The sequence below is a fragment of the Seriola aureovittata genome, chromosome 23, assembly GCF_021018895.1.
Source record: "Seriola aureovittata isolate HTS-2021-v1 ecotype China chromosome 23, ASM2101889v1, whole genome shotgun sequence".
Lineage (NCBI taxonomy): Eukaryota > Metazoa > Chordata > Actinopteri > Carangiformes > Carangidae > Seriola > Seriola aureovittata.
The window spans coordinates 12,774,879-12,790,773 of NC_079386.1; the positions used below are offsets into that span (position 1 = coordinate 12,774,879).

At 39.8% G+C, this 15,895-nt stretch overlaps 3 protein-coding genes across 8 annotated transcripts; 2 read left to right on the forward strand and 1 right to left on the reverse strand.

Moving 5' to 3' along the window:
- The first annotated feature begins 439 nt into the window (after nucleotides 1–439).
- Nucleotides 440–2,593, forward strand: LOC130164055 (probable E3 ubiquitin-protein ligase RNF144A-A). The gene is made up of 4 exons (XM_056368445.1): nucleotides 440–638; nucleotides 817–917; nucleotides 1,558–1,716; nucleotides 1,878–2,593. The coding sequence occupies exons 1-4, from the start codon at nucleotides 530–532 to the stop codon at nucleotides 2,325–2,327; spliced, it is 819 nt and encodes a 272-aa protein (XP_056224420.1). The 5' UTR covers nucleotides 440–529; the 3' UTR covers nucleotides 2,328–2,593.
- A 625-nt stretch (nucleotides 2,594–3,218) lies between these two features.
- Nucleotides 3,219–12,458, reverse strand: LOC130164642 (ubiquitin carboxyl-terminal hydrolase 47-like). Of its 2 annotated transcripts, XM_056369503.1 has the most exons (14): nucleotides 12,340–12,458; nucleotides 11,712–11,849; nucleotides 11,502–11,616; nucleotides 10,922–11,037; nucleotides 10,720–10,790; nucleotides 10,400–10,525; nucleotides 10,199–10,294; nucleotides 9,982–10,110; nucleotides 9,765–9,893; nucleotides 9,626–9,645; nucleotides 8,911–8,945; nucleotides 6,567–8,702; nucleotides 4,627–6,352; nucleotides 3,219–4,365 (listed from the first exon to the last, which is right to left on the reverse strand). In XM_056369503.1, the coding sequence occupies exons 2-12, from the start codon at nucleotides 11,767–11,769 to the stop codon at nucleotides 7,840–7,842; spliced, it is 1,758 nt and encodes a 585-aa protein (XP_056225478.1). In that variant the 5' UTR covers nucleotides 11,770–11,849; nucleotides 12,340–12,458; the 3' UTR covers nucleotides 3,219–4,365; nucleotides 4,627–6,352; nucleotides 6,567–7,839. The 2 variants fall into 2 exon arrangements, with proteins under 2 accessions (XP_056225478.1, XP_056225479.1); XM_056369504.1 differs by lacking the exons at nucleotides 3,219–4,365; nucleotides 4,627–6,352; nucleotides 9,626–9,645 and having other exon boundaries at nucleotides 8,541–8,702.
- A 90-nt stretch (nucleotides 12,459–12,548) lies between these two features.
- LOC130164643 (E3 ubiquitin-protein ligase RNF19A-like) lies at nucleotides 12,549–15,870 on the forward strand. Of its 5 annotated transcripts, none has more exons than XM_056369507.1 (6): nucleotides 12,554–12,684; nucleotides 13,495–13,650; nucleotides 13,845–13,951; nucleotides 14,109–14,209; nucleotides 14,578–14,748; nucleotides 14,840–15,870. In XM_056369507.1, the coding sequence occupies exons 3-6, from the start codon at nucleotides 13,855–13,857 to the stop codon at nucleotides 15,293–15,295; spliced, it is 825 nt and encodes a 274-aa protein (XP_056225482.1). In that variant the 5' UTR covers nucleotides 12,554–12,684; nucleotides 13,495–13,650; nucleotides 13,845–13,854; the 3' UTR covers nucleotides 15,296–15,870. The 5 variants fall into 5 exon arrangements, with proteins under 5 accessions (XP_056225480.1, XP_056225482.1, XP_056225484.1 ...); XM_056369509.1 differs by having other exon boundaries at nucleotides 13,848–13,951; XM_056369506.1 differs by having other exon boundaries at nucleotides 13,495–13,623.
- The last annotated feature ends 25 nt before the right edge of the window (nucleotides 15,871–15,895 follow it).

The following is a 15,895-nucleotide window of genomic DNA, read 5'->3' on the forward strand; positions in this document are numbered from 1 at the left end:
GGCAGCATGAAACATGCCACAATAAACCCACCATCCAAAAAATAAGACGATAAAAGTGCTGGAACTATACTTTACAAGCCATTCAAACAGTAAGGATGCTTGTTAAATACAAGAATAAAACAGCTAAAAGAGAATAAAGATAAGAAAAACAAAGTGCAAGTGGCAGAGTATACTGCACTAGAAGACAACTTATTGCGTATGAGATAAATAAAAAGTTGAACCTGCTGCACCTCATTTTTGGAAAGTTGTTGTTTGCGTGTGTCTGTGATATGGAGATATATTATATATAATATATATATTATTATTATATTAATGTTGCTTTGAACCAGATCATCCTGTGAAACACTTTATCAATCCCAGGACCATCACTCCACAAATAAGACAACAAAACAGCGTTATTCACTCACGTGACTTTAAACTGAAAATAACACACACACACACACACACACACACACACACAAGCAGGAAACTCAACAGGGAGCTTCGGTGTTTGTAGTTGGTGGAGAAACTAGAAGCCGCTCGGGTTAAAATGGGCTCTAATGAGTCTAATGATGGACACGCGACGTGTCAGGCTGAGAAGTGTTATAACCCGCGAGACTCGACACTTCGCTTCGTGAACACAGAGGACGAGTTCGACTGTAAGTAACCGAGTATGTCCCCAAAGTGTCCAAAGAAGTGTGTACGGTGTATAAGCGTCGCGTTTTTTTTATTTGTGTGTGTGTGTGTGTGTGTGTGTGTGTGTGTGTGTGTGTGTGTGTGTGTGTGTGTGTGTGTGTGTGTGTGTGTGTGTGACGGTTTCTCCGTGTTTTTCCTCAGTTCTGTGTGAAGGTTTCAAGTCTCGCAGAGCTCTGATGTCCTGTGGTCACGCTGTGACTCCGACGTCTCTGACCAACTGGTGCCGCAGGTTATTGGACCAGGTAGGCTGTTCGAACACATTTTAAAATGATACATCTATTCTCGAAATACGTTTGGACACGATACACCATACGCAAATGTAATATATGCACATATATCAGATTGCTTTTTTATGAAATATATGTTTAAAAAAAAAAAAAAACATATGTACATACAATATATGTAAAAAATAATAAATATGAAACGCATTACAAATTGGCAGTTTCATATTTAACATATAGGCTGTATGTCTAGCCCATAAAAATATGTTTGTTCATGTATGTATGCATATAGATATGGCCTATACGTAGCTATATCCGTCCAATAGCCCGTCAATATATGTTATTATATATCTACATTTAAAAGATAGACATGTATGTTAAAGAAAAACATACAAGCAGAGATCATTTTTTATGTATGTTGTTTTGATAAACTTGCATTCATAATAATATAAATATATATCGTTAATATATATGGTTGCAACATATAGTGCCATATAAAGAAATTATTTTTAATTTACTGTATATACATACACAAATTTCTCTATCAACTTATATCTTCATACATTCAGAGAATGTATATGTGATAATAATATATTGCCTTTATGGCTCATTTCCAACTTGTAATCGTTTTGTCAATTTACTTTTCCATATTTTAATAAAGGGTGAAAGCAGATTCACATGTGCTCAAAGTGGTTGTGTCTATGAGTGGCCTTTCTCAGAGGTTCGTAAAATGGCTCTTCTGACACCTGAAGAAACAGAATATTTTCAAAAAGCCTTGGCTGCCAATGCTCAAAAGGACACACATTTGGATACCAAATTAGTAAGTGTCCCATTGAAACTATATGATGTTCACTAACTGTAACTGAAAACTAAATCTGTTGCTCAAAAATCAGTTCTGAATGGTGATAAAAAATTGTGAAATAATAATGAAAAAAACGTCTCTCTGTTTTCCCTCGTCTCTCACCTCCTTCCACATCACAGTGTCCTGGATGCAGCACTTTTGTGAGAAAGGAAACCTCTAATCTGAGCGTCCGCTGCACAGTGTGCACAGCAAAGAGAGGACGGGTCTATGAGTTCTGCTGGCAGTGTTTGAGGGAGTGGAAGGGTCCGGCTCCACGCTCAGACCGCTGTGAAAACGACGGCTGCTGCAATGAATCACTGAAAACTCTGAAAAACTGTCCAGATATCACCTTTGAGTCTGTGACAGGGGTCACTGGCTGTCCCTCCATCCGAGCCTGTCCCACCTGTGGCTCACTGGTGCAGCATAGCAAAAAGCATTGTAAAAGCATCGTCTGTCCCCGATGTCGGGTGAAGTTTTGTTTTGTGTGCCTGAAACTGGCTGAAGAGTGTTTCAAGACAAGTAAAATTTCAGGACAGTGCTCCAGTGGTGTTGCCCCCAGACAGAGCTCTATACCTGTGTGGAAGAAGTAATGATATAAACAACACTATGTAAGTGCTTCTGTTTCTTTTTATGTGTCTTTTCTTAATTGCACCATTGCTGTAATTTACATTCTTCTCTGGTTTTGAAAATCTGAATTGTCACATATATTGTGAGTCTGAAGCGTTTATCGATTCATAATTGTCTTATTTCATAAATGCTTTCATATTCCACCACCACATGTTGATGTTCGTTTCATTGTGTATTGCCTCAGCCTCCTTTTTGTCTTGTGTTATCACTACATCACTGCTCCTTTGTCACACATGTTAATATACAAACATACTATTCATTTGAGTGAATTATTTCTGTTTCACATTAAAATGATAACTGAGCGCTGGATTAAAACAACACTGTGTAGATAGAACTACACAAAAACAAAACTTCAAATGCTGTTGGCTATCAGCTCCATCGTTGGCTGATAATTAAAAGATATGTCCGTGCTATATTTTTAGCTTGTATTAACACCACATACACCACAAATTGGTAGATTTTTCCCACTTCATTTCCTCTGACTATGTTTCCTTGCAGGTTTGTGAGTTGAACATGTTGTTCAGGCCACTAAACCAGAACAACAGCGCTGATCACAGCAAAGCCTCGTACATGTTTTGGACACTTTAGAGTTTGTCCTGTACTTTGCATCATAAAGCCTGGGCAGCGTTTCAGTATATTCCCCTAAAACAGCAAATTTGTGAGTATATTTCCTTATTCAGCATCACCAAGTCCTGATGTTGTCCCTGATATGACGACAGGAAAGTACCGAATATACCAGCACCAGTGTTTGGCATGAGCACAGGGCAGTGAACATGCTTCACTTTCTGTTTGTCTTATTGAAAGCTGCTGTAAATCTATTTATGAATCCCACTGAAAAAGAATCCAAGCGCATGTATTGACATTATTACTTTATTTTAAATAAAGAATATGAAGAATATGGATATTTAGAATAATGCAATAACATAAAAAGTACAACTATGAGCCATTACATTACTTCACAAGCAAGGCAACAAACCCAGGTTGTACATGTAAAAGTAAATAAAATGAAAGGTGAATATCTAGAGGGGGAATCCAGACTTTCTGTCGTGCATTCACGTGACTTCTTGTAACTGTCAGGAAACACACACAAAATAAAACCCTGCAGCAATTAGTAAAGGTGACAGAGCAGGCGGTGTTGGAAATGACTCAGGGACCTTCCTCTAACAACTGGATCAGCAGCATCATGTTTTGTGATTGGCTCTTTGTATTGGTCTCTTGACCAATTAGAACGCAGCGTCTCAGAGGGATGTTCAGTTCATGTTCAGTGTTTAGCAGAGCTGGTGCAGTGTCAGTTTGTTCAGATGTAAATAGTTCAAACACTAGCCATGCCCCTTGCTGAAGACCATGATGTCAGGTCACACAAGTTCATATGTGAATACATTTCCTGATTGTTGGACAGGGTAAATGACAGCAAAACACTAACATGTATTCACATATCATATAAAATTCTATATCAAAACAGACATATTCCACACAGTGTAGAAATTAAGTGCAAGTGTAAAAATGAGGTTTCACACAGATCAATCACAGTCAATCAAAGGCCCAGAAAGAGCTGTAGCACCAACTATAGGCCAATCCCAATAAAATACTTAATGATGACACTGTTTAGGTCTGTCTTTGACTTGAATTATAAAAAGGATGGAAAGTATTAAGTATTAACTGGTAGAAAACCTGGTAGGCTACAGATTATGCGTTCAGTGTGAATACTTGAGTGTCAAACAGACAAGGTTGGGACATTTTGGAGTTCAAGCTGAGGTGGAATGTGTAATGTGTCTCGGTAAGGACCAGAACATGAGTGGGTTCAAAAATCAGAGAGCTTTTCCATACTTCTGTTTTTGCCGTCCTTGTCCCCCATACCACCATCTCCCCTGCCGGGATCCTCTCCTCCTCCGAACAGACTGTGAATCACTGTGATGGTGGACAAGTCCTGGACTCCATACTCACACAGCCGGCGGGAGTCTATGCGCAGATCCCTGCCAGCGAAGACCAACCTGTAGGCATCTATATTGCAAAATAAATCAAAACAATATCATTTAAATCTCGCACTCGTAGTCTTACTTAATGACCTGCGACCTTACAGGCAAAAAAAAACTCGCTTCCGCGCACGGATTTGGGTTTAACCGAAGACAGACAACTTAACGTTAATATTAACTATATAGTTTAGGCTATGAATCCCGGCTTGTGATCCGGTTTCCAGGTGGCTGTTTCAATCATGAACAACGCGTGTAGCTCGGACGCAGCCATAAAAGAAAGTATATTTACCGTCGTTGCTGTAAAAACCAGTCTTTATGATCTTCTCCTTCAGCTGCTGCACCGTCAGGCTCTCAAACTGCTCCTCGGTGTCGCACAGGTGGATCGCCGCCACCACCCTGCCGTTATATTTCACAAACACCTGGAAAACCATTTCTGCTGTTCTTCCCACAATCTTTTGTGTGTGTGTGTGTGTGTGTGTGTGTGTGTGTGTGTGTGTGTGTGTGTGTGTGTGTGTGTGTGTGTGTGTGTGTTTGCAGATTTGCTGACTGTGATGATGGTGTCCGACGATTATGCCGGAAGAAGCTGTAAAAATCTACTTTCTCGTTCGTCTTTAAACTTATTTACTTACTTATAAACGTACTTAAATATTTACAATACTGGCGTTTTACTTGAGAGAAAACGTCTTACCAAGATACACAGTATAATTCAATCTCAACTCCAAATACAACTGTTATTTCTTTACTATCAATTTTATTGTGTGTCCTATTTGTCAATTGTCTTTTGATCATAATCTCTATGACAGCAAAAATAATATTCATTTTCATACTGAATCTTATAAAACTCAATATCAAACAGATATTTTACACACAGTAGAGACTTGTAGTGAAGCTGGAAACTGTATAAGTGTAAAAAAAATGTGATGACCTGTGAAACCTTTGACACGGAACAAAACCTGAGTTAGAGTCAATGAAAGGCCCAGAAGGAGCTGTAGCACCATCTACAGGTCAAAACCAATATAACAGAACAACTATGACGCTCATGACTGTCTCCAGACATTAAGAAAAATGACTGAGGATTGAAAAGACACTTTGATCTAAATACATGATGACACGTTTTAAACATTAATTTAGGTGTTTCAGAGACTGGTGATATTCCATGAGACAGGAAAAGACTTTAGTTTAGGACTAAGGTCTGGAAAGTCTGGTATGTGCATGCAAAGCAAAGAGTATTAACTAGTAGGAGAACTGGCACAGATTGTCATGTGTTCAGTATGAATACAATAGTTCTGTCAAACAAACAATGTTGGGACACATTTTAGAGTTTTACTCGAAACGGTTGCACAGCGTCAACCGTATCGTTTGAACAACAGAAACTGAGAGAATCAACAACTTGTTTCTAACTATTAATTAGTACGAATATACAGATAAGAGCTCATCTGATCTGTCCCCCGGTTTGCAGCCATGTCAGTTTGTCACACACCAGTTAATACAACATTAAAAGTAAATAATAAAAAGAAAATACAATTCATCCAAATGTGTGACTGTCAAAATGGTTGATTATTACACAGTGGGTGCATATCATCAGGCAGTGGAGTGTGCACATACCAGGGTGGGTATGACAATATGGGAATGAATTCCATACAGAGGGTTACGAGGAAGGTTTTTTGTCACACTAAAAATGTTGCACCAAAAGTGGCACATGAGGCAACTGTTGGGCAATCTCTGGAGTTCAGCTCTGGCAACCCTCTGGTGTGATGTTACATGTCAAATGTGTCTCTGAAAGTAACAGATACAACCTGAGGAGGTTTAAAAACAAGAGAGCCTTTCCATACTTCGGTTTTTGCCTTCCTTGTCCCCCATACCACCATCTCCCCTCCCAGGATCCCATCCTCCTCCCCCGGTCACCAGTACAGCGATTTGGATGACCGACCTGTGTTGGATTCCATATTTTCTCAGCAGGCTTGAGTCATCGTCCAAATGCTTGTCAGTGAAGATCAACCTCCGTTCTCCATGATCTATCCCAAAACAAATCAGTGTTAGTAAATGTCATTTATCCATATTGACTTTGCAACCTTACTTAGAAAACACGTTTACTCGCATGAATGTGTGTTTAACAGATGACCATTTAATCGTTAACGTTAGCTGTGTAATTTAGGCCTGTAAGTGTCGAGACTATTTCAATCATGAACATCGTGTGTAGGTCGGATGTAAAATGGAAAGTAGTTTTACCGAAGCCATGGCAAAAACCCGCCTCTACTATCTTCTGCTTCAGCTGCAGCACCGTCAGGTTGTTAAACTGCTCCTCGGTGTCGCACAGGTCGACTGACTTCGTCTCCCCTCTAAGACCATGCACCAACACCCGGATAACCATGTTTGTGGTGTTCTTGCCACAATCTTCTCTTCGTGCAGTACTTCTGACTGTAATGGCGTCCGATGATATTCCCGGAAGAAGCTGTAAAAATGTACTTTCACTTTCATCCTTGAACTTCAAAATATATGCTGTACTAGAGTTTTACTTAGAGAAAACGTGCTCTTACCTAAATACACACTATAATTTAATCTCACCTTCAAAAAATTTCCTTACAATCAATTTTATTTTTTAAATGTTTTTGATTTGCCTTCTATTTCAATTGATCATTATCTATATGACAGTAAAAATAACATCATCATCATCCACATACATGACAATACATTTTATTGTTTAAATGTCTTCGACTTGTCTTCTTGCTCTTAATGTGTCCATATTCCCATTTTAACCATTATGTTTATGTTTTGTGAAGAACACTGTTTGGCAATCTGTTATATGAAGTTTACTATATAATTAAAACTTTACCATTATTCTATGACTAAAATGTTATTCTGATGTTTATTACACATTCAGTATCAAAAAGATGATCATGTAAGATGTAAATAAAAAGCCGTTGTCTATGATATGCAGATAATAAAGGCTGTGTGCATAACTTATGAGTCCTTGTATTAAATTTCCTGTACACACCACATGCCTCCATTACTTTCACGTGCACTCCCTCTACTGTATTCATGATGCACGCTCACAGCCTTCCTCTGGTTATACCAGTCGAAATCCTGAGCAAAAAGTGGCCAAAGTGTAAGATATGTTCCGTATTCACTGCATTAATAGCTGCATCGATTAGCAAGGTTTTCCTATCAAAACAAAAACATTGTCCACGCATGTGTGTGACTGAATTTTCTTTTTTTTTGGATTTAGCAGACAGGAAACATGAGGGAGAGATGAGCAACACAGTCCCCGGCTGAAACCTAACTGTGAATACTGAATGCATCTTAACCAATAGGATACCAGGACAGTTCTGACACTATGGTTACAAATCAAAGTGAATGGTAACAGTTTTCAACCAGTAATATTAAGCAGGACATATATAATCTACACAAAAAAATCCCTGATCACAGACTGACTCACAGGCCGCAGATTAAAAAATCCAACCAGTTATCACATGAAAATAAAGATATCATCCTTCACATTTAATCACCTCCATGGCTGTTTGTCTGTCTTCTCTCTTTTTTGTGTGTTTTTTGTCATCCTCAGACTTACGGGTTTCTCTCCCTTTCTCACAGTTGGCGTGGCGTCCCGTGTGCAGCCTTCACCTGAGGTCACAACATGCTGGTTTCTCTTCGAGCTGCATGAATTTCTGCCTAGGCTGGGTTCATTCATTCTACAGTTACTGTGCGGATGCTTTGTCAGAGAGCAGCTATTGGAGGAAACATGAAATGACTTTACAACAGAATCACCTGCATTTTCACTGACGTCGGCCTCCGCTCTCTGTTTGATACTTTTTCCTTCTATGCTTACCTCCGCTACTACCTCTCTTTCACTTCTCACACCTTTAGTTTCTGCAGGATTCACTATAATTCTTATAGGGCTACTATCAGTCTTTGTAGCAATGCTGTTCTGTCCTGTACTGTCCCAGGCAATATCATTAGGCTTTAGTCTTTTCTTTAAGGAATTATGGTTTTGCTGAATCCTGAGGTCACAGTGCGCTGCAATGTGCTCTGAGTCTGTATTAAGATGCTGTTTGTTGGGCTCATGATGTCCACCATCTTTGTCGCTGCGTGGTCTCACACACGTTGCTCTCTTTGGCCGTTTTTCCACTTCCCCAGAAGAATCCTTCCGTTTCTTCCAAACAGCATCATCGTAGCTCTTTTTTAACGCATCACCATTCAAGTGCTTCAAGTTTCCATCCTCGCTGCAACTTTCATCCCTCAGCTGATGAGGAGGAGCGAGAGCCTCTCCTCTCTCCGACTCATCTCGTCTTCCTTCAGCCTCGACGTCCAATCGTGCGCACTGAGCTTCCTGGTCGACTTCATGGCTTTGATCAGAATGCGTGCTCTCTTTGAAGAGAAAGAACAGAGGTCATTATTGATCAGCACAAACAGCAAGCGTACAGACCTGGTGTCAAACTGTGTTTCAAGTGAGCAACAGCAAAGGAATTTTTTACTTTGTTGGTCTGATCTAAAAATCCAGAGGGCTAGTGGGGTACGGCACTATAACAAACAATACATCTACTAACTCCAAAGTAAATGCGGTACATTTGCTTACCCTTCCTGTACATGAGAAGGTACGCAGTGCAGGACCTGGTTTGACAGGAAAAATGGTTACAACAGCAGAAACACTAAGTTCCCCTGAGCAAGCCACATAAACTCCAGCTGCATCACTAAAGACTGTAGGTTCAGTATGATTGAAACAAAGTAGTTTTAGCCCATGTGTTTATTTTGGGACAAGAAACCTGCCATCAACATCTCCACCTCCCTGTGTCAGACTGATCCGTCTCCAAGAACTCCAAGTATAACTGAGGCTGATGGGAATGTCATTAGATTTGCAGGTGTACAGACATAAAACAACATATCAGATAAATTAAAATTGTGACCTGATGATGAAGTTAGATGGAAATAGACAGTACTGTCAAATTATTACTTAATTTTATAATCTTATATATTATATTATATTATATTAATATAACTTAATCTTGAAGGGAACATGTATATGTGTATAAATGTCAAGGTTGTTGAGATATTTCACTTAACAAATGTGACCCTCATTGTGGCGCTAGATTAAAGGTGAGGGAGTCACCAAAAGGCACTAGGGCTCATCTTCTGGGGACCATGAATGTCTGTGCATTGTGACTTCATAAAGGTTGGAGGGGTTTTAAAATGATGTCAGCTGACGTGACGAGCACTTTCATCAGACGATGCTTGAGCCCCAAACAGTGCGCAGTGACATCATGACCACCTGACCACTTGAAGGCAATATTTACCTCAGAGAGGAGTTTCCGACCTGTGGAATTAGAAAAATACAGTAGCCTAAATGCTGATTTCCGGTTAAACTTGTTGCATGTTTAACTGTGCGATGATTTGTGCCATTGGACTGAGTATAGAAGAAAAGAGCCTCCTCACCTTCTTAACAATGGCATCATTGAAGCAATACCACTCCCCCGTTTCAAAAGATTTGATTTCTGCAGTGTAATGACCTCCTGTGAGGTTTCCAAAGTGGTTGACTAAGGCGTAGAGGTCATATTTGCAATTCTGAAGACAGGGAAATAAAACAAAATCCTACTTAAGAAATGTTAAATTAAAGCAATTTTCTGATGAATGTAAAACATTTTTTAAATACCTCCATGTGTAAAGTTTGGGGAACTTCAACTTTGCAGTGAAGCTTGACGTAGCTCTTCCACTTGTAGTCGAAGGTAAATCTCTTCAGCAGGAGAGTCAGAATCACTGGAGTTTGTGTCATCTCACAGTCCTAAATCCCACAGAGAAAAACATCTGCATTAACAACAGACAGTCAAAAAGTCATTTATATTCTAATAAAGATCAAATTAATTACTCACAATCTCAGCATCTTGCTTTTTATTACACCGGGCGCAGTACATCTTGTTATCCCCGTAGACTTGTTCTTTCTTGAAGAAGGCCTTCAACCCTCTCTCCTGTAAACATTGTATATCTATTTATCCTGCGTGTCCTTTTTCTTTCTTTCTCTCTCAGTATGAAAGATACAGAACTCTGATTCTGGTTGAAGGAAAGCATAATACCACACTGTAGGTGTGACCGCATGAATTCTCCATCGCAAGTGGCAGAATCCAAAAATAGCTCCGGGAGTCGATCCTTTTCTTACACCTGACGCATGTGGTTTTATGATTCAGCTCTCCCCTGAATGTCTACACACAAAAAGGTTTTTTTATATATATATACACACAATACTCTCCTCCTTTAAAATTTACTTTAATTCTTATGTAAAAATGCTGTTTAGTAGTGGTTGGTTTTTAGTTGCGTGAGGACTACAGGTGTAAACTAGCACATTTAGCTTGTTGTTCTTCCATTGAATATGTTCAGTACATTAAAGTGTCCCTACCTTGGACGCCTCAGGGCTGGTGAGACACAGTATCCTCTCTAAGTACTCGGCAGCGTCACGTTGCTCGTACGCTGAATGTGGGAGTGAGTGGACAGAGAATGACGTTTCATCATTAAAGTATATTCTGCCTCTCTGAGTCTGCAGGACTTTAACACACACAGGCTTCTACAGCTGCAGTGACATGTCTCAAATCTAAACTTACCATCTCTGATCCCCAGATTTTTTACAAAGCTGTGTGTTTCAGCCAAACCCCTCTCTAAGGCATCAAACAGTTTTCCCAGGAGTGCGTCAATGGTTGTCGAACCTTCACTGCAGCACCTGTGGCACGGTGAGAAGTACACATGGCTTTGTTAAAGAAGAAACCAATGAAAGCAAAGTCAGATTATTTAACATGCTCTAAAACAACAATCTGTTCATGTGAACTGGACTGATCTCATATCCTATCTGACAAATCTGTTTTAAAGGAATAGCTCGATATTTTGTGCCAGACCATTTATCGCCTGGGACCAGTAACTTCCTGGAGTCCCCACTCCACAGTGAGCTTTACAGGTGCTGGTTTTTCTGTATTTCCTTTGGACAGAGCCAGGCTAGCTGTTTCCCCCTGCTTCTGGTCTTTATGCTAAGCTAAGCTAACAAGCTGCTGGCTCCAGCGTGGAGTGGTATCAAACTTCTCATGTACTAACTCTCTGCAAGAAAGTGAATAAGTGCAAACTACTCCTTTAATACACTGCATTCAGTTTCACTTCATCTAATCTGTCTAAAAATAAAAATAAAACACTTACAAAGGGGAATTTGAAGAACTTTTTATTGAACCCCGGAAGTCTTCAGTCATAAAAAGCACCTGAAGCACGCTGTTCAAATAGCATGTCAGACCTGGACTGTTCAGGCCATGGTAATCTAAAGACACAACAGGGACAAAAAGACACACAAAATCCACATTATCTTATAACTCTGAAATATATGAGCCGTATACGAGCCACTGTGTCACTGACCTGAGATGGTGAAGTTGTCTAGTCTCTCTGTGAACATATTTACACGCTCATGATTCATAGTGATCTCCTTCGAATGGGAGCGTTGACATTTTTAGATTATCGATCCTTTTTTTCCCCACATGTATGGATATATTCACCCTGTGGAATCACAACGGATACAGCAGAAGTTAATGGAGAGTGATCAGATTCACAAGTCAAGAAGAATGAACAGAATCATAATTGACTCTAAGGGATCAATACTTCTTCCATCACTCCATAAAACTATACAAAAATCACAATGAGAAACCACATTATTGTTATTATGTTGTTGTTATATTATAGATTTATATTTGTAAAACCTAAAGGATTTTCAATCAGCACAGCAGGTAGTGATTTTACAAACATTTTACAGGCACCAGTGAAAGCAGCTGTTGTGTTTGGGTGTTATGGAAACTCAAGCCGCCTCTTAATCCTCCATTTCCCCGCGCCTCAAAACCACACTTTAAAAATAAGCTACAAGAGCACAATAATAAACACACTATAAAGTGCCACGTGTAGGCTACACCGTGTCTACTTACGGTCCGATAAGCACGTGAGGTTTTCTTTGGATGTGTATTAAAATGGGAGGGTAAAACACAGGAATACTCACCGTGCATCCTGTCCGATGATCCGGCGTGTAACTGTGAACTTTCACTTTCGATTCCAGCGAGAGTTTGAAGGAGGAAGATACAGCGATACACACACACACACACACACACACACACACACACACACACACACACACACACACACACACACACACACAAACACCAGGAAGGACTCTCAGCTTAAACTACATACAAACCCTGGACATTTCTTCCAGAAGTATTGAGTGTTGAAATAATCCTCCAGACTTCGTGTAGTTTCAGGCGCGGGTGCGACACTTCCTGTTCAAAATAAAGGGGAAGTCCTTAAAAAAAACAACAACAACAGAGAGACGAACTTTCACATCAAGGTAAGACAAAACAATCTATTCAATTCATCCTTTTTCTTTTATTAATGTAGTTTTAATGTGTAACATCAGGCTATAAAGTTTTAGGGAGGTTTCATCCATTCACTGGGTGTCATGTCGCCTTCAAAATAAAATAATATAAACGTTGAGTGAGAGATAAGGATTTACTGACGTATCAAGCTCATACTTCGTGTGTATTACTTGACACATTAAATGGTTAAAACTTTATTAAACTTTATTGTTAGATCAAAATCTAATGGCTAAGGGGGTATAGGCTGAGTGTTTGAGGGAGACCCATAGATTAGACATTTTGTTTCTTTTAGGATTTCTTTCAATGCCTGTGTGTGTGTGTGTGTGTGTGTGTGTGTGTGTGTGTGTGTGTGTGTGTGTGTGTGTGTGTGTGTGTGTGGTTTATGCTCTGCAAAGGAGAACAAAATTAGTGACATGAAATCAAATGTCAACGGTGTAACTCGCGCATGTAGAGGCTGAGGTCTAATAAAGAAAAAATTATTGGCCTCTTCCTGAATATTTTCTTGATTAGACTACAAACAGATGGGCAAACATGAACATGTTCTCAACCCTACTCTAACATCAAGTTAAGTTGTTCACTGAAAATTCCCGGCAGGTGAGTGAGTCAGGTGTGCTGACATCAGCTCAGTCATGTGATAAAATATGTCGTTAACCCGGATGTTTGTTTTTTTTCAACATCATATCTCCAATACATCAGGCTGGAGGTTTTTCAAACAACTAATCTCCAACTGCATGTTAACCAAGTCAAATCTGAACACACTGACATGATACATGTATTTTTAGATTCTGTGTGGCCTGTACTTCTCTGAAGATATCATCATTACAGATGTGCATCACCAATAAATCCACATAGAAATCATAAATCAAACATGATGCTCCAGTTAACTCCAGAACCTGAGCAGGAATCATCAGGTTTTTAAGTTTCCTTCAGTATCAAAGGTATCCAGTGATAGCTGTCTGTACACCCCATGGGTACACTGCAAACAGGAACTTCCAACAGCTAATTCAGCATAGCCTACATAACTGTGTGTAACATAAATGTTTACAAATGTCGGCTTAAATGAACCATGAACATTGTTCTCACATTAAATCTGTAAACCTTTCAGTATTTGCCATTTGTTTATTCCACTAAGGAGAATCAAAATGAGTTCTCTGAGGCAGGAGCAGGTGGAGAAGAAATACGACCCACTCGATACCACGCTGAAGTTTGTCGACAGGAGGGACGACTTGGACCCAGTGTGTAAGATTCATTTCCTTTCTCGCTGAGCACGTGCACAGAAAAGTGCAACAAATAAGGACTACTGATTATCAAACTTAAGTGTCATTGTATGAGCTGTTGGATTTCATAAATTCAGAGTTCTTCCAGTCGCTAATATAGTTGTTGTTGTGCTCTTCAGCTTCAGAAGATGGTGACGGCGGCCTCAGAGCAGAGATGTCCTGCGGCCACGCGGTCACCCCTGAATCTCTAACACTGTGGTGTAGCAGCCAGTTGGATGAGGTATCTTATATCTTGAAAACTCTTTTTTTGTCAGTAAATTTTATTTTTTACTATTCGTCCGATGAGAGGGAGAGAGCAGGAGACTGGATCAATGTTTGAAATCGTCCTCTTTCTTGCTGGAAATATTAATATCTAAGTATAATAATCCCAAGCGCTCTCAGAGAGTGGGAGTAGTTAATTTATCGTATTTATAGATGTACAGTTGGAGATCATGGAGAAGATCATAACTTTAATTTCAGGGGTTTATCCTTTAACCTTAAAGAAACGTTTCTTGAAACACCATTATATTTACATCAAACACCCATCAGCAAATCTCTTCCGGTTTTTTCTAAAATCCTAAACTGGAATCTTCTCTTTGTTGTTTGAAGGGGAAATACAAATTCAGATGCCCTGCAGTGGTAGAGGGCACCAAACTGTGCAACAAACTGTGGTCGTACGAGGAAGTGCGCAGACTGGCTGATTTGTCTGTTGAGGAAATGCAGCACTTTGAAGAGACCATGGCCCATCTGGCTGCTGCAGAGTACTATGAGGTTCAGCCAGTAAGTGACGTCTCATTGGATTTTCTTTGATTCAGAAATTTACAACAAAATCAAGTGAAGTAATTTTCATTGTTGTGTTTTTCTACATCAGTGCCCGCAGTGCAAAACATGTGTGGAGAGGAGGGACCTGTCCAACCTGTGTGTGACGTGCACCATATGTACGGCCGATCAGAAGAAGGCCTACCAGTTCTGCTGGCAGTGTCAGAAGCGGTGGAAAGGTCACGGCCCTCGATCTGACCGCTGCGACAACGACGGCTGCACCAACAGGGACTTGGAACTCCTGCAGACGTGCAAGACCATCAGTCTGCCGGAGGTGGAGGGCGCCACCGCCTGCCCCTCCGTCCGAGCCTGCCCTACATGTGGCATAAGGGTGGAACATAACCAGCAATACTGCAAAAATATTAACTGTCCTCGCTGCGGCGTGCAGTTCTGTTTCATCTGCCTGAAACTAAAGCGTGAATGCTGCCAGACCAGTTCACCATACAAAATCTGTCCCAGTGGTGTGGCTCCCAGACAGACCTCGATCCCTGCCTGGAAGAGAAAATGAAAACAAAAAATGGTCTGTCTTTACTTAATGGGCAAATAAGCAATACTAGATATTTAAAAGAAAATATGAATAATGAGAAATCAACAATAAAAGCAGGATGATTCTATTCTATTTACGATATACATATGTTGTACCAACGGACATGGAAGATCATTTTTACTTGTGACCCTACTCTGCCCCCTTCTGGTCAGATATTAAACTGCACATGACAAGAAGGGTCAGTATCGATTAAAGGTGTTTTATTAGACTGTATTTAGATCATTTATAATGTTAGGTCATTTTCATATCTACAAAAACATTATTTTTCTTTCACAAAAGATCATCTAAGAATATATTTACTAACTTCATCATCATCATACCTTTACGTTCTTCTTTTTGTGCCTTTTCTTTTTCTTTACATTTACGCAGAGCTCGCTCTAGACAAGTTTTGTGCCGACAGAAAATGTCATATACAGTTATAAGTGCTTTTGTGTCATGGCTCATTTTTTAGTGCAATGCGGCAAAATTTACCTCGTAAAATGTCCTTGAAATTCAAAAATGTGAAATGTGAGAAATAAAGCTATTGTAAAAAATAATACTGGATTTCTTAAATGTGGGTTC